The 24,290-nt window shown below is 36.2% G+C and overlaps 1 protein-coding gene across 4 annotated transcripts in view; it reads left to right on the top strand.

The window, feature by feature from the left end:
* VPS13A (vacuolar protein sorting 13 homolog A) overlaps positions 1-24,290 on the top strand; it is a 240,558-nt gene that overhangs the window by 170,891 nt on the left and 45,377 nt on the right. For all 4 annotated transcript variants that reach the window (XM_044265853.1, XM_044265852.1, XM_044265856.1 and 1 more), the window contains exons 46-54: positions 4,915-5,018; positions 9,377-9,659; positions 11,581-11,976; positions 12,454-12,558; positions 12,681-12,827; positions 16,766-16,894; positions 17,289-17,422; positions 19,468-19,597; positions 23,908-24,140. In XM_044265853.1, coding sequence (XP_044121788.1) covers positions 4,915-5,018; positions 9,377-9,659; positions 11,581-11,976; positions 12,454-12,558; positions 12,681-12,827; positions 16,766-16,894; positions 17,289-17,422; positions 19,468-19,597; positions 23,908-24,140 — 1,661 coding nt within the window. The remainder of the gene's footprint in view (positions 1-4,914; positions 5,019-9,376; positions 9,660-11,580; positions 11,977-12,453; positions 12,559-12,680; positions 12,828-16,765; positions 16,895-17,288; positions 17,423-19,467; positions 19,598-23,907; positions 24,141-24,290) is intronic.

The following is a 24,290-nucleotide window of genomic DNA, read 5'->3' as shown; positions in this document are numbered from 1 at the left end:
CTTCCTTCACTGGTTTTGGTTTTTGTCCACTTTATAGATTTATTTTATTTTTAAATGTACAGTTATGGGGGGGTTGTTCCTTTTTTTGTTTGTTTTAAAGCATTTTTTTAAAAAACTTTATGTGAGAGAGAAAGAGAGAGAGCGCACAGGACCAAGGGGGAGGGGCAGAGGGAGAGGGAAAAGCAGACTCCAAAATGAGCAAGGAGTCTGATGTGGGACTTGATCCCAGGACCCTGGCATCATGGCTGAAGCTGAAGGCAGACAGGTAACTGACTGAGCCACACAGGCACCCAGGTTATATTTTTTTAATTTGAGATTTTTCTTCTTGAGGTAGGCCTGTATGCTTTATAAGCTTCCCTCTAGAACAGCTTTTGTTGCATTTGAAAGATTTTGGACCTTTGTGTTTTCATTTTCACTTGTCTCCATGTAGATTTTTATTTCTTCTTTGATTTCTTGGTATTCATTGTTTATAGTAGCATGTTATTTAATCTCCATGTATTGGTGTTCTTTCCACATTTTTTTCTTGTGGTTGATTAATTTCATGTTACTGTGGTTGGAAAAGATGCATGATATGACTTTAGTATTTGAATTTATTGAGACTTGTTTTGTGGCAGTATGTGATCTCTTCTGGAGAATGTTTCATGTGCACTTGAAAAGAATGTGTATTCTGCTGTTTTGTGATGGGGTGTTCTGAATATATCTGTTAGATCTATCAGTTCCAATGTGGCATTCAAAGCTACTGTTTTCTTTCTTTCTTTGATTTTTCTCTTTGGATAGTATATCCACTGATGTAAGTGGGGTGTTAAGGTCCCCAAGTATTATTGTGTTACTGTCAATTACTTACTTTATATTTGTTAATAACTGTTTTATGTACTTGGGTGCTTCCATGTTGGGTGCATAACTATTTACAGTTGTTGAATCTTCTTGTTAGCTTTTTCCCTTTATGATTAGGTAGCATCCTTCTTTGTCCCTTGTTACAGTCTTTGGTTTAAAGTCTATTTGTTTGACATATGTAACTGTTGCTACCCTTGCTTTCTTTTCACTTCCATTTGCATGATAAATGCTTTTCTATCCTTTCATTTTCATTCTGCATATGTCTTTAGGTCTGAATGCTTCTGTTATTGGCAGCATATGGATGGTTCTTGCTTTTTTATCCATTCTGTTGCCCTAGATTGTCTTTTGATTGGAGCATCTAGTCCACTTACTTGCAAAGTAATTAATAGGTATGTATTTATCACCATTTTGTTACTTGTTTTATGGTTGTCTTTGTAATTCTCTATTTTTTTCTTTTCTTGCTCTTTTCTCTCATGGTTTGCTGGCTTTCTTTAATGATATACTTGGAATACTTCCTCTTTATTTTTTGCCTACCTGTTACAAGTGTTTGATCTGTGGCTACCGTTAGGTTTATATATAACATCTTAGGGACGCCTGGGTGGCGCAGTTGGTTGGACGACTGCCTCCGGCTCAGGGCGTGATCCTGGAGTCCCGGGATCGAGTCCCACATCAGGCTCCCAGCTCCATGGGGAGTCTGCTTCGCTCTCTGACCTTCTCCTCGCTCATTCTCTCTCACTGTCTCTCTCTCTCAAATAAATAAAATAAAAAAAATCTTTATATATAACATCTTATTCCTGTAACAGTCTATATTAGGTTGATAGTCTCTTAAGTTTGAACCCATTTTTTTAACCTTTTTTAAAAGCACTAAATGTTTACTCCACTCCTCCCCCCATTTTAAGTACGTAGCATCATACTTTCTTTCTTTTACATTGTGAATCACTTGACTTTGATAGATATACTTAATTTTACTATTTTTGTGTTTCTCTTACTCTTCCTTATGGTCTTTCCTTCTCACTGAAAGAGTTCCCTCTAACATTTCTTATAAGGCTGTGTTACTGGTGATGAAATCATTTAATTTTTGTTTGTCTGGGAAATTCTCTCTCCTTATATTCTGAATGGTAGTCTTGCTGAGTGGAGTATTCTTTAATTGCAAGGTTTTTTTCTTTCAGCATTTTGAATTTATCATGCCACTCTGTGGTCTGCAAAGCGTCCACTGAAAAATCAGCTGATAGCTTTATTGGCTTACCCTCACCTCACATTTAACTGTTTTCTTTTCTCTTGCTGCTTTTAAGATTTTCTCTTTATTTTTTCCATTTACATTACTGAGTGCCTTGGTGTGGACCTCCTTGGGTTGATTTTATTGGGGGCTTTTTGTACCTTCTGGATCTGGATATCTGTTTCCTTCCCCAGATTCAGTAAGTTTTCAGCTATTATTTCTTAAAATAAATTTTTGACTCTTTTTCTTTCCCTTTTCTTCTGGCGTCCCTGTAATGCATATATTATTGTGCTTGACCATTTCAGTGAATTCCCTTAACCTATTTTCATTTTATTATTTTATTTCATTTTTTTAAGATTTTATTTATTTATTTGACAGATCACAAGTAGGCAGAGAGTCAGGCAGAGAGAGAGGAGGAAGCAGGCTTCCTGCTGAGCAGAGAGCCCAATGTGGGGCTTGATCCCAGGACCCAGGGATCATGACCTGAGCTGAAGGCAGAGGCTTACCCACTGATCCACCCAGGGGCCTCCTATTCTCATTTTATATTATTCTTTTTCTCTCTCCTGTTCAGCTTGATCGCTTTCCATTGCTCTGTCCTCCGGATCACTGATCTGTTCTTCCTCTGGTCTACTATTTATTCCAGTTAATGTGTATTTTTAATTTCAGTTACTGTGATTCATCTCTAGTTTTTTTTTGATGCTTTCTATCACCTTTTTTAGGGTTTGCCTGAGACCCTCCTCTCTTTCCTCAAGTCTAGTTAGTATCTTTATGGCCATCACTTTAAATTCTCTATCAGACGTATTCTCTCCATTTTATTTAGCTTTCTTGGGATTATCATGTTTTTTCATTTGAGCTATTCCTCTGTCTGCTCATTTTGTCTAATAATCTGTATTTGTTTCTGTGTGTTGGGAAAGTCAGCTGTGTCTCCTGATCTTGCAAGTAGTGGCATTATCAAGAAGAGATGCTGTAGTGCCCTGCAGTGCAATGTCCCCTATTACCCAGAATGTTGCACTTCAGGGCTGTGTCCTGTGTGTGTTGTATATGGCCTGCTGTGTGGCTGAGCTGCATTTGCCTTCAGTTCAGTTTTCTACGGTGACTCTCTGCCTTTTTTGTGGGTAGGGTTTAGTCCCTGTGTTGTTAGTGGGTCAGTCTGGGGGCCACCTTGAAGTTAAGTTGGTTCATACCGGGTTTTTGCCAGAGCTGTAGTCACACCATATTGTAGGGCACTCTCCCTATTTTGTCCCCTAGGAAGCTTTTGTTGGTGGGCGGGGCCCACATTCAGATCAATTGTCTGCCCCTGGCCCACTTGTGAGGCTGTAGTCAAGCTGGTGTCCGTGCTTATTTCCCCTCTCCCGGTCATACTCAGTCCCTTTGAGGTGATGCTGGCTCCTGTACAGTCTCCTTGCACAACGCCAGGATAGTGACATCACTTTGAAGGGACTCCTGTTGCAGGAGAACATGGAAGTGTGCGCACGGTGATAAGGTTTGCTCACATCTGCTGTGGGAGGAGCCCTGAGCTGCTCTGGAGAACTCTTAAGGGCGGGCTCCTGTCCATCTTTATTAGCCTTTGATAGTTTACTCCTGTGCATATTCCAGTCAGTCAGTACCAATGTGAAATTTTGACAACGGAGGATACTCTTGAATCTGCAACTCTTGCCTCTCCATGTGCCTCGCTCCTCAGTGTGCTGTAAGTTCAAGAAACATTGGCTTCCCCCAAATTCTCCTATGTGTTTGACTCCAGCCCACTGGGCTCTGTTTAACTTCTTTTTTTCTCCTACATCGTAGTGTAGAAACTTGAGGCAGCAAACTGGGGCAATCTGAGGACTTATCTTTGTGGTTTCTTTTTAATTTTTTTCTTTCTTTTCTGTGATGCCTGCTGCCCAATTTCTGAAAACCATTGTTTAACGTGGGTTCTTCTCCCCCTGTGATTTAGTTGTCTATGTTGGGAAGGTTTATCTGGTCTCTGTTATTCACTCATGGCTGAAAGCAGAAATTCTTTTTCATTTTGGACCTGCAGTTAATGATTTTAAAAGATGACTCTTGGGCTACTTTCTCTATTGTTGATTTATTTTTTAAATAGTTACACATTAATTTTAAATTTCTTAGAGGTACTATTTATAGAAACTTAAATGTATTTCCTTTGCTTCAAATAGAGCAAACAGTTTATCTAGACAGAGAGTGTAGTTAGGATTACCCAATTATCAGTTCTTAGTTCTCAGCATGTTTTCCATTTTGGTATGTTTTTTTTTTTAAATAAGATTTTACTAAGATATTATAATACGAAATTGTTTTTATTAACCAGTTTCTTTTTATCCCTCTCAAAGGTAAATATAACTGTTTGGAAGTTTATCTAATAATATATATTAATCAAAGTGATGTTACCCTTTACATCATTTTTATATGCTGCTCATGTGATGGATGAGATATTCTCCAAAGTGCGTGGGGAGTATCTCATCTTATGAGCAGCATACAACAGTGAAGTAAAAAGGCATTCATTTCCCAGCCTGTGGCCTTTTTTCAAATTTTGTCATACAGACATTTCAAATTTTGATACAGTATTTTTTCCCATGAATTCTTCTTTTGTTTTTTCCTGAAGAAGCTAAGATCAAGAACATATTACTTTACTTCCTTCTAGTATTTTTAAAGTTTTTGATTTTGACACACCTTTTCTCTAAAAGTGGTGACGTTCCTTATATTTTTTAGGATAAACAATAGCGTGTTTATTTCTTTTCCTATTTATATAAATAAGCAAAATAAGTATTGCCTGCTAGTTTCTTTGTTGGGATATTTTGATGAGATTTTTAAAAAATATCTTTAGGTTCTTAGATTAATGGTACTAAATATGGTTTGTTTTTCTTTCTCAGATTAAAAATCATTTTTCAATCCCACTTTGTGTTTATGAAGGGAGCACTTTATTGGGAACGGCTTCACCTGGAAATGAATTCAACCTACCATTAACATCTTACCGGTGATTTTTTATTTCTTTATCTTTTTATTTGCTCTAAAGTGTCTTATGGAATTTTTAGTTTATGATTTTGTAGGGCTATTTGTCTCTAAGTGATCAAAGTTAAATCTGTTTTGTTAATAACTTATCTAACTTAAGTTTCAAGGTGCCTAGAAGGTTTTGTTTTTGTTTTGTTTTTTAAGAAATATTTAATGTAAAAAAAAAAAAAGAAATATTTAATGTATTTAATTTATACTATATAAATTACTTGTGTTTTACTAGTAAATAAAATTATTATATGCTTATTGTATAGCTTCCATAACTAAAACCATTTATATATGATTTTTAGAAAATGTTCAGTTGAGCATGATTGGTAGCTTTTGGATTTATATACAGCTATTATGAAGTGATTTTTTTTAATTATTTATTTATTTATTCGACAGAGAGAGATCACAAGTAGGCAGAGAGGCAGGCAGAGAGAGAGAGAGAGAGAGGAGGAAGCAGGCTCCCCGCCGAGCACAGAGCCCGATGCGGGACTCGATCCCTGGACCCTGAGATCATGACCTGAGCCGAAGGCAGCGGCTTAACCCACTGAGCCACCCGATTTTTATTTTTCAAATGTTTTGCAATTGAATTTTTAACAATCCCTTTCGAAAACATTTTTTCTTTTTATCTACATATTAATTGTTCAGTGATAGAATTATACTGTAATTGCAACATATATACATCAATCTTGTAAAAATTAAACTGGATATAAAATCTTATATGTAAAATTCTTATAATATGCTAATGGTGAGCTAGTCCTAAAATTATAGGATTAATATCATGGCAAACAAATATTCTGGATATTTAATCAGGTTTGAAAATAATCTCTTTCAGGGATAGTGAACTCTATTGGAAAATACTGTCTTCCTGAAAATAAGCATTATAGTTTGTCTAAGTACCATTTCAGAACACACACTAGCCCTGGCCCAGACCTGTGCTGTAGAAGGACAGAGGCAGGACCACACGCTGTGCTGAAATCCCTCTGCCTCTCTTCTGATCCTTGTCCAGAGTTCCAGATTAGCTCTCTGATGCTCACAGAGCAGCCTTGCAGTTACAGGCACATATTTTCAGTTAGTAGACCTGCTATCTCTAATGAGTACTTGATTACTTATACCTTCTAACCCTCAGTTGAAATCTCCTGTGGGAAAGAATATTATTGTTGCGAGAACAACAGTGTAGTTGTTTACAACATCTGACCTTACTTAGTCTAGGAAGGATTTTTGGTGGGTTACAAGACTAGATTAAAGGTGGCATATAGTTATGGACATCGGGGAGGGTATGTGATATGGTGAATGCTGTGAAGTGTGTAAGCCTGATGATGCACAGATTAATAAAAAAACAAAAGATTGCATGTAGAATATGTTTCAAAACTTCTGTGAAGAAGTATATACTTATTTCATGAATGAGAAAACTTAATGGCATTTCACTTTATTTTTAATAAAGTATTGCTGTATATTTTGTGACTCTATCCATAGAAGAGAAAACTTAGGAGTGTCTTTATACTTTCTTGTTCAAGGCTAAATATTAATTTGTCAAATGGAAATTAATTAATCTTTTTTTTTTTTTTTAAGATTTTATTATTTATTTATTTATTTGACAGACAGAGATCAGAAGTTGGCGAGAGGCAGGCAGAGAGAGAGGAGGAAGCAGGCTTCCCACAGAGCAGAGAGCCCGATGCGGGGCTCTATCCCAGGACCCTGGGATCATGACCCGAGCCGAAGGCAGCAGCTTAATCCACTGAGCCACCCAGGCGCCCCGGAAATTAATTAATCTTAATTAGAATTATTAGTGATGAACCAGTTTGTATCTCACATTAGATGTGTTTCTAATCCAATTCTTTGATCTAGGTATGCTTACATAATGACTACCTTTCCCTGGAGAATTTAAATAGATTAATCTTTGAATTTAATTCATTTAACAGATATTTGTCAGGTGTTCTGCTGTGTATAAGGCTCTACTGTGGGATGCCAAGATGAACTGGGCATGGCTGTGACTTTGAGAGATTGATGCATTATGTAAATACAGAAGGAAGAAAACTGTGGGCTTATAGGGAGAGGGTGTTAACAGAAAATCATAAAAAACAAAGCAAGTGTTACTGATTGACTCCTGGGTGAGATACATGAATTAAAGGTCAAACATAATAATATGCAGATTAGCAAAGAAAGGCAATCTTAAGTGGAAGGAATTGCATGAACGAAGGTAAGGAGGTCTGAAAGCACAGGGTTTGTATGTGTCTGTAAAGAATAGTTGCAGGATAGGGCGCCTGGGTGGCTCAGTGGGTTAAAGCCTCTGCCTTTGGCTCGGGTCATGGTCTCGGGTCCTGGGATCAAGCCCCACATCGGGCTCTCTGCTCAGCGGGGAACCTGCTTCCCCCTCTCTCTCGGCCTGCCTCTCTGCCTACTTGTGATTTCTCTCTGTCAAATCAGTGAATAAAATCTTCAAAAAAAATAAAAAAAGAATAGTTTCAGGATGATCAGAGTGCAGTATGCATCTTGTAACAGAACATTTGATACTAGTTTAAGTTGACTTTGAGGTGTTGCTCCCTCAGTTTCTTGCCTCTTTGATGTCAATTTTACCTTTATCTTATATATCGTCTTTTTTTTTTCTTTATTCTCTCAGAAAGTTTGGTGTCCTGTTTCATGATTTTTCGTTCTAAAAGCTCTTCTCATTGAGAACCTCTTGTGTTTTCTTCCTATCCATTTCTTAAACTTTCCCTTAACCTGGCATATTTTTCTAATTCAGGTGTCCTCATCAGAATAAGGCTTTTTGGCAAAATTGTCGCCTCTGCAAAAAGCTCTGAAGCTGTCTGGAAAGACTTCACCACACTCTTGCCTTCAGTCTGCTGTGTACATATGTTTTTTTGTACCTGTCACGATGCGCTAGTTCTCTTTTAACATCACATCCCCCACCTGATTGGGATCTCTGTAATACAGAGTAAAGAAGAACTTACTCATTTGTTCATTTCCAGTTTTACCTTCTCATTCGTAAATAATGGGTCCAATAAAGGTTTTGATAATCTGGATGAGTTTATTGACATTGGTTTAATTTGGAGAAAATTAAGGTTTTTTTGTGGTTCTGTTCTATTTCATTTTTATTGACCTATAATGTATTATTTGTTTCAGGCATCCAGGTCTGTGATTCATCAGTCTTACACACTTGACAGCACTCAGCGTAGCACATGCCCTCCCCAGTGTCCATCACCCAGCCACCCCATCCCTACGACTCCCCTCCCCTCCAGCCATCCCTCAGTTTGTTTCCTGAGGAAAATTAAGCTTTTAAGTATTAGAAGAATGGAAAAGAGAATGAAAATTACAGAGAAAATATAAAAAACAAAATAGGTTAAATCGGATAACTGATTTGACAGATGATTAGATTTATGTATATGTCAAGGGAGATGGAAAAGTTGAATATTTTTTCATAGTCCAGAGTGCTAGTAGTTGGAAGTTCCTGAAAAGGGACATACAGAGAAATGGGTTTGGACTGTTTATAGAGTTCAATCTAGTGAATTTAAATCACTGTCAGACATCATTATAGTAGTGTGTAATGGATATTTAAGATTTTAGGACTAGAGCTTAGGACAAAATCTGGTCTGGAGGTAGTATGGACAGTTGTTGATTTGTAAGGGATAGTGTCACAATCATAGATGAATGGTTTTACAAGTATAAATATATTTAAGTGTTTATATTTGGACAAATTAGGTTTGAGAAATGATTAAACCTAAAATATAATTGAAATATAAGCAGAGTGTGATATTTAAATATAAGAATTAATCATACATGATTTTATCACTATCTTCTTGCAACCACCTCTGCAGCTGTGGCCAGTGTTTCAGCAATTAAATATCTATTAAAGGCTTTTGTTTGATTAACATTGAAATGCTGGTGATGGTTTTTTTAATGGAAATGTGTTTTTAGTTTATGAATTCAGTCATGACATGTATTTCCTATGAGGACCACATATTCAGGAAAGCCAACATTTTGAAGTTAAATGTGCAAATTAAAAGGTATTTGTATGTTTGCTTTGCATATATGATCTATAAAATTACATATATTCTGTAGGAGACCAGTTATTATCTTATAAACTTTAAAGATAGTAAGTTTGTAAGAAAAATATTCTCCTCTTAAGGGCCAAATAACTTGATTAGTTTACAGAAAGTTTAGGGATGACAATGTCTATTTACTGGTCTTTTTTTGCTATTTCCAAAAGGAATATGAAACTATAAAAAATTTATTACAAGTGCAGGGAGTGATGTAATTTCATTGTTCCAAAGTAGTAATCACCTAATTTATGTTTTCTTTTAAAGGATTTTAAGGCATATTATTTCATCCTTTATACAGATCACCCCTTTCTCTGAAGCCAGAAGATGAGGACTATCAAGGATGTGAAAGAATTGACTTTGAAGAAATTATAAAAAATGATGGCACTTTTCTAAAGAAGAAATGTAGATCTAAAAACACTGCTAAGAAACCGTTTATCATTCATGTTGTCCCGGAAAAAGATGATTTGGCTTCTCTGTCAGTGTATTCAGAAGATGGCTGGGACTTACCATACATAATGCATTTGTGGCCCCCTATCCTGCTCCGAAATCTTCTTCCTTATAAAATTGCTTATTATATAGAGGTATTCTAGAATTTTTTTAATGCCGTCCTGTCTTTGATTTTGTAGCTTTAGTTATTTAAAATTATTAAAAATAAAACAGTGTTTTAATGTTCTCATAAAAATGATAGTACTGCTGAATGGGTGGTCTAGATAATTTTCACATGGAAAAAAGTTTCCATCGTTATAAAAAAAGGGGTTTTTAAAAATATATTTTTTCCACTGACTCTCTGTTTTACGAATTTAAGATCTGTGGTAACCCTGTGTCAAGCAAGTCTGCCAGGATAATTTTTCCAACAGTATTTCCTCACTTCATGTTTTTGTATCATATTTTGGTAATTCTCACAATATTTCAAACATTTCATTCTTAATGGTTATGATTTATGATCAGTGATTATGACTTGGTAAAAGCTCAGATGATGGTTAACATTATTAGCAATAAAGTATTGAGGTGTATACATTGATTTCTAGACATAACGCTATTGCATACTTACTGGACTACGGTGTAGTGTAAACATGATTTATGTGCACTGGAAAACCAAGAAATTTATTTGACTTGCTTTATTGCAATATTTGGTTTATTGTGGTCTGGAACTGAGCCCTCAGTATCTGTGTTTATATATCTTTAAAATTTTTTCTGTGCTTGTACATCTTGTTTGTTATATATTTAAAAGATGGACACTAACTTCTGCAACAAGTATGTGAATTAGTCTTAATATTCAAATAATAGATTTAGCTAGGGAAAAAAAAAAAACACCCTACGTTATATTATTTCCATGCTAGGTTTTGTCTGATAAATTGAGAGGGAGTTAACATATCTATGGTTTAAGGTTATCAATTTTCCATATGGCTGGCAGGTACCATAGTGATTAACAATTTGTACCTCGCTATCAGATAGATTTGAGATTGAATCCTAGCTCTCTCATTTTATTAGCTTTATGTCTTTAAGCAAGTTGTATTATCTTTTTAAGTCATTTGTCATAATCTATAATAGTAATAAAAGCTGCATGGTTGGGATATGGGGGAAATAAAATTAGAAAATACATGTGAAGGACTTTGCATAGTGGCTCCCAGGCACATGGTTGCCAATTATTTCCTCTTTCACATCACCAGAACCACTACTATTCTTATTTTGTGAAATATTAATTAGCATGTCAGGCATCAATAATTTATATAATTTTTGCTTTAAGTAATTTAAAATCTTGAGATTCCTGTGTTCTAACAACAAGAAGGAATCAAGTTAGAGATGATGGGAAAACTGGTGATGTACTGTCTGTGTCCCATTCGTTTTGAACTTTTAATTTGATCCTTTTAGAGGTCATATTTTGTTTGCTAGTTTCCAAAGGATATGATAAATTTGTAGAAATACAATTCAGTTGTGGTAGGGAGAGAAGATTATAAGGAACAAGAGCAGTTAGGAGACTCTTAGAGAGGTCACAGTGACATGAACTAATAAGTGTACAGTTGTGAGACATACAGAAGATACAGTATAGACAGGGATTGGAAGTGGGTGATGAGGCATTGTTAAAAGCAAGAATGGAAATTAGTATGGATTGCTTATTTTGGGTTACTGTCATTTTTTTCATTTTATAGTTTTCAAAACTAAAATCACTAATGGATAACATTTTTTAAAATGTTTTACTAATGACAGTGTTTTATAATGTTGATTAGTTCCAACATAGTTCTACTTTGTATTATTTAATTTAATCCTCACAGTAGTCCTTTGAAGTAGATCATTTATACCATTTTATAAATATAATAATTCAAATCTCAGTTTGTAGAAGTTTATACAGTTGGCAGAGTTAGAACTCAAATACAGGTCTCCTGACTTGTTTTGACAGAGGTGTTTCAAAAGCATGTGTATGACCTTTGGAATCATTAAATAGAATTTTGGGGCCTATTGTTCTAACATGTTTAAAATTTTTCCCTATTTTTTTTATTACAGGGGATTGAACATAAAGTTTATACTCTAAATGAAGGACATTCAGCCCATATTTGTACTGTGCAGTTGGAAAAAGCCAAACTACATTTAAAATTACTTGACTATCTTAATCATGATTGGAAAAGTGAATATTATATAAAACCTAACCAGCAAGATATTAGTTTCATCAATTTTACCTGTGTTACGGAAATAGAAAAGACTGATTTAGATATTGCTATCCATGTGACTTACAATACCGGCCAGACAGTTGTGGCATTTCATAGTCCTTACTGGATGGTCAATAAAACCAGTCGGATGTTACAGTATAAGGCAGATGGAATTCACCGAAAGCATCCACCTAATTATAAGAAGCCAGTTCTGTTTTCTTTTCAACCAAAGCACTTTTTTAATAATAATAAGGTATGTAAGTTTTTAAAAAAACTTTCATTCTCCTTTAGCTTCTTTTCACTCCTTTTAGATTTTAGAGTTTTGAAGAGTATTATAGAACAGGTAGAAATACCATTTAAATATTTGAGGTTAAAAAGATTAGAATTTAGGGACACCTGGGTGGCTCAGTTGGTTGGGCATCTGCTTTCGGCCCAGGTCATAATCCCAGAGTCCTGGGATTGGGTTCCGTGTCAGGCTCCTTGCTGAGTGGGGAGTCTGCTTCTCCCTCTGCCTGCTGTTCCCCCTACTTGAGCTCTGTCTCTCGCTTTCTCTCTCTCTGAGACAAATAAGTATATAAAATATTTTTTTAAAAAAAGATTAGAATTTGGTATGAGAAAATGTTTAGTGCATTAATATAATATTTATATGAAAAAGCAAAAAACTTATCAGTTGAGGTAGGAATTTTTAATGGTATCTAAATTGTAATGTATTTGGAATATTTTTTCCTAGGTTCAGCTTATGGTAACTGATAGTGAATTGTCAGACCAGTTTTCAATTGATACTGTTGGTAGTCATGGAGCTGTTAAATGTAAAGGCCTGAAAATGGACTATCAAGTGAGTTCATTCTCTGCTCATGGAGAAACTTCTATTTTAAACTCTGTGTACTGACAACTTAATTTTTATAAGGATGTTGTAATAATGGAACAGTTTTTGAAATGCTAATTTTTTCCCTTTAGGTTGGTGTCACTATAGACCTCAGCAGTTTTAACATTACCAGAATTGTGACATTTACTCCTTTTTATATGATTGAAAACAAAAGCAAATATCATATATCAGTGGCTGAACAGGGAAATGATAAATGGCTCTCTCTTGATTTGGAGCAGGTGGGTAGATGTATTTTAAAAATGTACCTCTTTAGATTTTCATTTTTCCTTGAAGTTAGACACCTGGAACACTATGTAAGTTTTTAATTGCAACCCCCTCTCCTCATTTTATTTGTACCGGGCTCTAGATTTAATTTAATGTTAAAAACCAAACATTTTCATTTAGGAGTGCATTGCTTGATGAGGGAGGTAGATATTTAACAACTAGTAACCAAGCAGTATAAATACAGAAGTAGAAGACTGGATAAGGTATAAAGTCAGTAAAGAGTAGAAAATTATTTACTCTTTCTGCAAAGTTATTAGGAATGCCTTTGTGGAATAAGTTAAGCCAGTTATTTTAAAAAGATGGTGGTAACTTAGGAATGAAATTTTGATTCTACACCATCTTTAGCTATTTGACCTCTGGATGAGAATTTTCTAAAGGACTGCCTGAGGTTGATGGAATATTTCATTTTTGAGGAAATTTTATATATAAATATAAGAGAAGTGCTTGCTGTTTTTGTTCAGTGTTCCTTCTTGCTTTTAAACCATCCTGCTGGGATTATTATTCTTGACATTCTTTAGATTTTTCCTTCAGAGCTCATTTTGGAGGCAAATGCCATCAGTTTGTGTTTATCTGTAAAAGTTTTGTCATCTTTCTTTTATGATAATTTCTCTTGCTTTATCTTCTATTTTTTCTCAACATGTGTAGATTTTACTCCACTGTTTTCTGGTTTCTACTTCAGTTGAAAATTCTCCTGTGATTCCGTCATTCCTTTAGAGGTCATTTTTCTTCCTAATTGCCTTCATGATTTTTGTCTTTGACGTTCCGTAGTTATACTACTGTTTGTCCACATGTGGATTCTTTCTACATATCCTGCTTGAGATGCTATACTCTGAGATTTGTGGATCAATTTCATAATTGCTATATAATTTGCAATTATTATCTCTTTAAATATTGTCTTTGCTTCATCCTTCCATTTGCTTCTTCTCGGTCTTTAATCAGACATATTCTAGACCTCCGTATTCTATCTTCCATGTCTCAACTTTTTTTTTTTTGCTATTTTCTATCTATATAACTCTCTTTGCTGCATTCTGGATTAATTCTACATGTATATCTTTAATAAATTTTCACTTTTACTCTGTCTAAATTGCTATTTAAGCCTTTAGTTGAGTTATTTGAATAATTGTATTTCTTAATTTCAGAAGCTCCACCTTTTTTGAAGTCTGCCTGGTCATTCATTAGTGAATATTTGTGTATATTCCTTAGGTACCTTGTGATACATCTGCTAAGAGAACCACAAGTCCCTGTGCTTGTGTAGTTCATGTTTCATTGTGGGGGAGTGGTTGTGGAAACATTAATATAATCAATTAGCAAAATATATAGTGTGTTTAAAGGTGAAAAGTCTAATCAGGGAAATCAAATAAGACAGGAAGTGTTGAAAATTCTAGCAAGCACAAGATGGGCTATAATTTTATATGAGGTGGTCAAGGATAGAATTCACTGAGGTCCTATTTGAGCCAACTTACAGGAAATGTGGGGAAGTAGCAGTTCCCAGGAGCTCATCTGAGTTGCCGTGTGTTGGAGTAGCTGATTAGGGCAACAACTCAAAATGAAAGTAACAGTCAAGCCTTTAGTCCCTTACTGCCATAGTATAATCAAGAGGCTAAACTGGAGAAAGTGCCAACTCTCCCTGCCCCATTCCTCTTTCCCTGTGGAAGAGCATTGATCAGGGTTCAGGTGGTTGAGCACAGACTTGGGGGTTGTGTCACTGTCAAGGGAGCTTTGAATAAGAGACTATTCCATTTTATGGGCCTAAGGAATGAACGGTGACAAGGGAGAGCTAGGAGTAGAAAAGTACTGAAGACAGAGGAGAGAAAAAGCATCTTCAAGGTTCTTCATATCTTCTTTTAAAGAGGTCTTACAGGGAGGTTCCTCTAAGAGGTCTCTGCCATGGGCCATGATAGGTGTCTGAATGAAGGTATCTCAGGTAGGAATTCAGATATGTATAAAACGCATGGCTGGAAGCGAGGCCTGGGTCCTTGAGACTGCTGTACACTGAGTGAATGGGGCAGCTTAGCCCTGTGAGGCCTGCGGGATAAGGCCTTTGTAATTGGCTATGATGTAATGTGATAAGTTTTTAGCTGGGAGCTGCAATCCTCAGCCTTGTGGCTCTCTGGGGAAAGAGAATTAGAGCCAGAAGAATCAGCCAGGGTAGATGCCCTGAGGTGGAAGAACCTTCGGCATGTTTGTGGGATAGCAAAAGAGGCCAGTATTACTGGAGAGGGGAAAGTAGTAGAGAACAAGGCATGACAAGAGATGCAGTGTGCAGTGTGTCATGCAGAACTTGGGAGCCATTGCAAAGGTTGTAGATGTAGAACTCTCTGTGTCCAGTTGCTAAGATTACCAACTCCAGCTTTGTTTTGCTTAGGTATTTTCTTGGCGCGTCTTCTCCCTTACCTAGAGCAGCTCTGTTGTCTTGATTCTGTGTCTGTTGCAGATAACATTCTTGGGCCTTAGCTTATCAAAAACCTGACTTACAGCCTCTGTCTTTGAACAGTTCATGTTTACATTAGGAGCAATTACAACTGCATAACAACTTATTTTTTATTTTACTTTCTCTGTTTCTTTTTGTTTTCACTTTTGTCTTAAGATAAATTTTCTTGTGCTAGTTTAAAATTATTACATTTCAGTTTTGGCTTATAGTGGTCAACCTTGAGATGTGTCATCGTGATTATTGCTGTGTTGATAGGTTAGACTTGCTTAGATCTCATGTTTTCACTACTAAAGACATGTACATTAGCACTTTCTCTAGTGGCAAGATTTTGAGCACGTAATTCTTTAAAATGATACAGTGTAAATTACAGAACCTAGCATACATTTTTAAACCAAGGCTGCCAGGGAGTGGCAGGCTTGGGAATATCAAGAAACCATATCATTTTTAGTCTTCTCAGGTCCTCATGGGAAGTCTGGTGCTTCAGTTAGTATTGCTGCTCTGTTGACCTTCCCACAGAAGTTCCTGCTCAGTTGCAAGAACCCCTGAGTGGGGGCATTCTAAGCCTCTTAGAGCCTTAACTGTGTCTCGTGTCTAGTTCCATTAGTTACCTCTTGAGGTTGAATAAGGTGGGCTTCAACAAGCTAAGGTGCTTGACTTTGACATCAGGTTCCTCCTCCATTGCTGCAGGCCATGTCATGGGGATGGGTATCACACATGAACAGTTTGAAGTCCGTGAAGTCATCGGTCTGGTTGGGACCTATCACAATAAGACAGGGTATGCAGAATAGTTCACAGGCCACACTGCTTCTCCTTTCCGCTTTTAGCTCTTCTCTTTGTTTCCACTCCTGTTGTCTGGACTTCTCTCTCCCAGTGGGTCGACCGTCTCTCCTTTTACTAGTTTGGATTCCAGATCACTGATGTCCGTGTTGTTCATTAAGATTTTGAGCCTGTTTCCTACTCGGAACTTTAGATACTTCTCTCACTTTTTTACCTTTATTAGACTTCAAGGTCTCTGGTTTTGTGTATGACCTGATTCAACATTTCCGTGTACTTCGGCTCTTCTTTAATTACCAAGTGATACCCACAACCTGATTATGATTATTATGAACTGTATGTACCCTTGTTTTAAACTGATCACTTGCTTCTCAGCTCAGCTTTTCCATGCTGATTTGTCAGCCCTCCTCTAGATCTCTGGACCACACTGACAGCTCTTCGCCAGCACTCCACTTACCACGGCTCCTCAGATTCCCACCCAGCACTGCCTGAGCTCATGGTGCCCACAGGTGGTGACCCAGCTCTAAGTTGGCAGCTCACAGCTATTTAGCCAAGCAACCCACTAACTAGAGCAGTGTTAAAAGACGTTTATTTTAAGTCTGTCCTGATGGATTTACTAAAATGGTAAAATTTGATGATGAAAAAAAAATCTTTTTTATAAATAAGTGTATGTAATTTGTGTTTTAGTGTATCCCCTTTTGGCCAGAGGATGCTTCTAATGCACTTCTTATTCAAGTTGAAAGAAATCAAGGCCCTCCCAAAAAGATACATTTTAACAAGCAAGCAAATTGTATTTTATTGCGTCTGGATAATGAGGTGGGTGATTTTTATGTGTGTGTATGTTTAGAGAAGATATTATATACTTGTGATTTTGTCTGTAACTTTGATTGTTTTCCCTTTTACCAAAAAGGAACAAACATTTCTTTTAGTAAAGGGAAAAATTACTAAAAAGGAACAGAGACGTAAAACAATTTAATTGTTAAACAGAATGTTAGAGTGCCTAGAATATTAGAACATCTGGAATTTGACCCATCTGTATAGAGTAATTGAGATTCATGGTTTCCCAGATATGCAGTAGAAAATCCTGACTTGCTTTTTTAATCATTAAAAAATGTACCAAGTTATGAATAGTCTTATTAAATGTTATTAAATAATGTTCTTTGGAAAATTATCATGTAAGAGAATAATTTTTTTTCTCTTTTTTTCATAGCTTGGAGGTATTATAGCAGAAGTTAATTTGGCTGAGCATTCTACGGTTATTACATTTTCAGATTATCATGATGGAGCAGCTCCCTTCCTATTAATAAATCACACTAAGAGTGACATTGTTCAGTACAATCAAAGGTAAGAAGATTATCCCAAATACGGTATCCCCTGATTGTAGTAGAGTCTAGGTGATGGGACATTGACTCTATGATGATTTCTTTTTTTAAGATTGTTACTTATTTATTTATTTGAGGGAGAGAGGAATTCACATGAGCAGGAGGAGGAGAGGGGCAGAGGGAGGAGCAGACTCCCTGTGGGGCTCCATTCCAAGACCTTGGGATCATGACCTGAGCCAAAGGCAGATGCTTAACCTGATGACCCACCCAGGTGCCTCTTCATGATGATTTCTTAAAAATATAACACTGGTGGGGTGCCTGGGTGGTTCAGTCAGTTAAGTATCTGTCTTTGACTCAGGTCATGATCTTAGGATCCTGGGATCCAGCCCCATGTCTGGGTCTGTACTCAGCAGGGAACATCCCTCTCCCTCTGCTTCTACCCACCCCACTCAGTCCCCCCACCCCTGCCTGTGGTCGCCCATGTGCATATGCGAGTGAGCTCTCTCTCTCTCTCTCTCTCTCAATAAAACCTTTTAAAAAAGTATATGTGTGTGTGTGTGTGTGTGTGTAGCACTCATAATGACATTAAAACCATATAAAACAATGTCCTTATTTTTTAAAAAAAGGTATACTGAAGTATGTAGGGGTAAAACTGACGTTAATATTTGTAGTTTACTTTTTTTAAATTGTGATGTAATTGACAAAACCTTATATTAGTTTCAGCATGATGATAGGATATTTATATATATTGCACACTGATCACCACAGTTAGTCTAGTTAACATCCATCACCACACATAGTTACAAATTTTTGTTTCAAAGATTTTTATTTATTTATTTGACAGAGAGAGAGGGAACACAAGCAGGGGGAGTAGGAGAGGGAGAAGCAAGCCTCTCGCTAAGCAGGGAGCTTGATGTGGGCTTGATCCCAGGACCCTGGGAACATGACCTGAGCCCAAGGCAGATGCCCAACGACTAGGGCACCCAGACACCCCACAACATTTTATTTTCTTGTGATGAGAATGCAAATTTACTATTCTTAACTTTCAGATATACAATACAGTATTATTAACTATAGCCACCATACTATACATTATATTCCCATGATTTGTTTATTTTACAACTGGAGGTTTGTACCCTTTGACCCCTTCACCCACTTCATACCCTATCCCCCCACCTCTAACAAACACCACTCTTTTTTTTTTTTTTTTTTTTTTTAATTCTATGTGTTAGGATTTTTTCATTGTTTTCTTGTTTTGTTTTTGGCTTTTTAGATTCGTCTTATAAATACATAGAGATCATACAGTGTTTGTCTTTTTCTATCTGACTTATATCACTTAGCCCATAATCAATTACTGCTTCAACTCAGGAAAGTTATATTCTGTTATTTCCTTGATTTGTATCTTCTCCAATTTTTTGTTTTTTTCTGGGACTTATTTTTTGAGTTGATTGAATTTGTTAGATTAATATACCATGTCTTAAGATTTTTTAAAAAGTAACTTAGCTATCTTGTTTTTGCTAGAATAAGACCATACTTAGGAGAGAGTTCCCAGTTAAATTCTGTCAGATTTAGTATAGATAAAAGTTGGAATAATTTTCTCCCACAATTCATTTTTATTAAAACAAAAGCTCACAAAGCAGTTTCAAAATTGGGGATGCCTGGGTGGCTCTCTTGGTGAAGCGCCTACTCAGGTCAAGATCCCGGGGTCTCGGAACCAAGCCCAGTATTAGGCTCTTAACTCAGCAGAGAGCCTGCTTCGCCCTCTGCCTGCCGCTCCCGCTGTGTGTGCTCTCTCTCTCAAATAAACAAATAAATCTGTAAAAAAAAAAAAAAAAGCTTCAAAATGAAACTCTTCTTTTTCTAAGTGGGACAAACATTCCCTTGAAATATTCTCATTTCTTTAGAAAACCTCTTTTTCATTGTATAAGGAAAAAAATTTCAATCTAGTCTTAAGCAGAACCATCACAAATCTCAATGAGTGGACTCAGAATCAAGTGTTATTTTAGGTTCTTCGTATATTCATATGTTTGCACTTAATTTAATGCATATTTTTACTATTTATGATAGTTCCCTCAGTGAAATAGAAGATTCCCTCCCTCCCGGAAAAGCAATATTTTATACTTGGGCTGATCCAGTGGGCTCTAGAAAGCTGAAGTGGAGATGTGGAAAAAGCCATGGTGAAGTAACACAAAAGGATGTACGTATTGGCTTGAGTATTACTGTGTTCTGAGCTTCCTTTTTTTTTTTTTCCCAAAGTATTCTCTTCCGGCTTTGCTAGTTATAAGGCCTGTTTTATGTCTGTACTTTTAAACAACTGCCAAAGTTTTGGGGGTTTTTTTGGTTTTTTGTTTTTTAAGTTTTAGGAGTAGAATTGAGTGATTCATCACTTTCATGTAATACCCAGTGTTCATCACTACCACTGCCCTCCTTAATCCCCATCACCCATCTCACCATCCCTCGCCAGCAAATCTGTTTGTTCTCCGTAGTTAAGAGTCTGTTTTATGTTTGTCTCTTTTCTTTCCCCCTTATCTTCATTTGTTTTGTTTCTTAAATTCCACATGAGTGAAATCACATGGTATTTGTCATTCTCTGACTTATTTTGCCAAACTAATATTCTCTAAGCAGCAGAAAGAGAAATCAAGGAATCAATTCCACTTATAATTGCATCAAAAATCACAAGATACTATAACCAAAATATAAAAAGGATAAAAAATTGTAAGATACTATAACCAGAGAGCTGTACATTTTATCAAAAAAGTGAAGATGACACAAAGAAATAGAAAAACATTCCATGCTCATGGATTAGAACCAAATAGTGTTTAAAAAAAACCAAAACTGCTGATTTTAAAAGCAGGGTTCAAACTTTAACCAAAAACATTTAAAACCAGAAGGGCCCTGTCATGGCTACTTCCTTACCTGTGGCTGTTACATTCTAAAAGGCACACTAGACTTCGGGGGGTGCTTTCAGCATTTGTCTCATAAACAGATAAAGTCCTGCACTGACAGTCATTTTAGGTCACTGTGGCTTCTGTGAGGATCATTTAGGGACCCACTAAGGAATTTATTTTTGAGTGGTTTATATAAAGATATATATATATAAACATTTTCCAGTAACATTTTGAATGACTTTTTGAGAAATTTTTATTAAAGTGTTACTAGTCGGGATGCCTGGTGGCTCAGTCAGTTAAGTGTCTGCCTTCCACTCTGGGCATAATCTCAGGGTCCTGGGATTGAGTCCCTCATCAGGCTCTTTGCTTAGCAGAGAACCCAGTTCTCCCTCTAACTGCCGCTCCCTCCCCCTGCTTGTTCTCTCTCTCTCTCTCTGACAAATAAATAAATGAAATCTTAAAAAAAAATAAGGCTTTCAAAATTCATTTTAATTTGACCCCTATTATAATGTGGTTTTTTTTTTTTTTACACCACTCATCATTATTTCTTCTTATCAATAGGGCAGTTTTAGGGGCGCCTGGATGGCTCAGTGGGTTAAGCCGCTGCCTTCGGCTCAGGTCATGATCTCAGGGTCCTGGGATCGAGTCATGCATCGGGCTCTCTGCTCAGCAGGGAGCCTGCTTCCTTCTCTCTCTGCCTGCCTCTCTGCCTACTTGTGATCTCTTTCTGTCAAATAAATAAATAAATAGAATCTTAAAAAAAAAATAGGGCAGTTTTATCTCATTCCCATTTTAAAGGGAACACTGAATATTAAGTCACTAAGTGTGTCTTTATTGAAGTTTTGGTTTTGTTTAATTACCAAATTAAAGTGGTTGATTTCTAGTTTGTAAAAGTACATGTGTCTGTTTATGAATAAAAGAATGAGTACTGAAATTTTATCAGTTGTTAGGCTTTTAATTTTTTTTCCTCTCTGGAGATGATTATGTGATTTTTGGATTTCACCTTATTTGAGAGGGTGATTTGTATGGTTTGTTTTAAGTATCAGACTAGCCTTGTGTTTCTGGAATTTGCTTGCTGATGTTTTCAGACTTTTACTGGTATTTATGAGAAAGTAATGCCTGTATGGATTTTGCTATTTAAAATTATGCTGACATCTGAAACATGCTTAGAAATGCAGTTTTCATATTTTCTTGAAGAATGTATATAAGATTCATATGCTTTCTTCCTTGAATGTTTGCCAGAATTCACCGGTGAAGCCAGGCCATGTTAGCCTGTGGTTGTTTTTGTGGGGAGGTTTTAAATTATGAACTACTTCTTTGTTATTATGTAGGACAATTCAGTTTCCTATTTCTGCTCATCATTTTAGGAAAAGGTTTTCCAAGAATGTGTCTATTTCATCAGATTTTCCTAATAAATTGATAAAAATATTTTTATCATAACCATCTGTTTAATTTTAATTTATAGTGATTCTCTTTTTCATTATTGGTGTAGACTATTTGTATTTTCATTTCTTTTTCCTTGATAAGTTTTACTTGGGATTTAGCAGTTTAATTCTTACTTTCTATCAGAAAACCATTGTTTTGCTCTTTTGATGATCTCTTTTATACATTTGTGTTCATTTTGACCTGCTTCTACTCTAATCTATATTATATTCTTTCATCTTTCTTTCCTCAAAATTCTTGAGATAGGGGTGCCTGGGTGGCTCAGTGAGTTAAGCATGTGCCTTTGGCTCAAGTCATGATCCTGGGGTCCTGGGATCAAGCCCCACATCGGGCTCTCTGCTCAAGCTGGGAGCTTGCTTCTCCCTCTGTCTGCTTCCCTTGCTTGTGCATGCTCACTCTCTTTTTCAAATAAAAAAAATAAAATGTTTTTAAAAATCTCTGAAAATATTACTGTCACATAAGCAAAACCAGTAGTTTTGCTGGGCTATGATTCTGGGCTATGGTGTGATTTGTTTAAAGTAATGATTCAAGATGGAAAAAAAAAATTAATTCTTGAGATAGATACTGTGTTAGTCTACTTGGGCTGCCATGACCAAATACCTTAGACTGGGTGGCTTAAGCAACACAAATTTATTTCTCAGAGTTTGAGAGCTGGAAAACCAAATCAAAGTGCCAGCATGGTCAGGTCCTGGTGAACCTGGTGAGGACTCTTCTTGACTTGCAGTTGAGCACCCTCTCCCTATGTCCTTAGCAGGATATTCCTCCTGTTGGATCAGAGCCCTAACTCCTCCAAGGCCTTGTGTCCAAAAGAGTCACATTGGCAACTGGGACTTCAACATATGACTTTGGGAGAGTGAGAGGATACAGTTGAGTTAATAGCAGATACTGAGATCTGGTTTTCAGATTCATTATAAGGTGAATGTGTGTGGTACAACATGCCCGCCCCCACCATCTCAGACCTCCAGTGGATGCTTGAAACCACCAATAGAGTACTAAGCCCTATATAAACCGTGTTTTTTTCCTATCATTCATACCTATGATAAAGTTTAATTTACAAATTAGGCACAGTGAGAGATAAAAACAAAAACTTAATAATAAAATGGAACAATTATTTACTGTAATAAAATCCTATGAGTGTGGTCTCTCAAAATATTTTATACTCACCCTTCTAGTGATGATGTGAGATGATAAAGTACATACATGGTGAGATGAAGTGAGATGAAAGATGTAGGCATTGGGATGTAGTATTAGACTATTGTTGACCTTCTGACCATATGTCAGAAGGAGGATCATCTGCTTCTGGAACATGGTTGACCACAGGTAGCTGAAACTGGAATGCAGAACCTAGGAGAAGGGGAACTACTGTATATTAAAATTTCCTATTAATCAGAATATTCACTAGAGCATTGACCAAAAATTCATGACTGACTGTTAATTATTAGCATTTGCTCTTATCTTCTCATTGAAATTCAATACCCTGACATTAATACAATGCTTATAAATAAGGGCTTCCTGCCAAATTAACCATGTGGTAAATACCTGTGCTTTATAGAGCATGCAACTGAAGTGTCAGATATTTTTTATCCTATTTAGTTCAGCTCTGTAAGGCAATTAAATTTCTGACTGAACAACTTTTAACATATAACACATTGGTTAGTCTTAATACTTTGTGTTATTGATTAGCCTACAAAAGAAGACTAATTAAATTTTATTAAGTTGTTGAAAAAACAGTAACAATTGACCTGTCTTCCTGATTAATTACTTCATAATAAATAATGGCAGAAGCAAACATCAACTGATTTTTATTATGCAAATTTCTGACTGTTATACAAATATTCATTCAGTTTGTCTAATCCTTTGAAAGTTACCATTACAATTCTCATTTTTCAGATGTGGAATCTAGATTTCCTCTTGGTTACGGCTCTAATTTTTGGGGTGCCTGGGTGGCTCAGTCGTTAAGCGTCTGACTTCGGCTCTGGTCATGATCCCATGGTCCTAGGATCTGGCCCACATTGAGCTCCCTGCTAAGCAGGAAGCCTGCTTCTCTGTCTCCCAACTCCCTGTGCTTGTGTTCCCTCTCTCCTTGTCTTCTGTCTGTCAAACAAATGAATAAGATCTTTAAAAAAAAAAAAAAAAAAAGACTCTAATTTTTAATTTTTTTGATGGTTTGTTTTAGGATATGATGACACCTATAAATTCAGGGAAAAAGACGATTTATTTAGTTTCATTCTTTGAAGGCTTACAACGCATTATTTTATTCACTGAAGATCCAAGGGTATTCAGAGCAACATATGAAAGTGAGAAAGCAGAGTTAGCAGAGCAAGAAATTGTGTTGGCCTTACAAGATGTTGGAATTTCTCTCGTCAACAATTACACAAAGCAGGAAGTAGCCTATATTGGCATTACAAGGTTAGATACATTAAATGATTAGTTCTTAATCATTAAGAATGGTGATAATAAAATTAAAATAGTACAGTTTAAGTTTTGTGTTTTGATTATTATACTAAGGTAATGCTGATTTTAAAATGTTTTTGAGATTATTTTTTGTCTTTTGAGATA

This window comes from Neovison vison, chromosome 9 (genome assembly GCF_020171115.1).
Source record: "Neovison vison isolate M4711 chromosome 9, ASM_NN_V1, whole genome shotgun sequence".
NCBI lineage: Eukaryota > Metazoa > Chordata > Mammalia > Carnivora > Mustelidae > Neogale > Neogale vison.
This window is presented reverse-complemented; position numbering and strand designations above follow the sequence as displayed.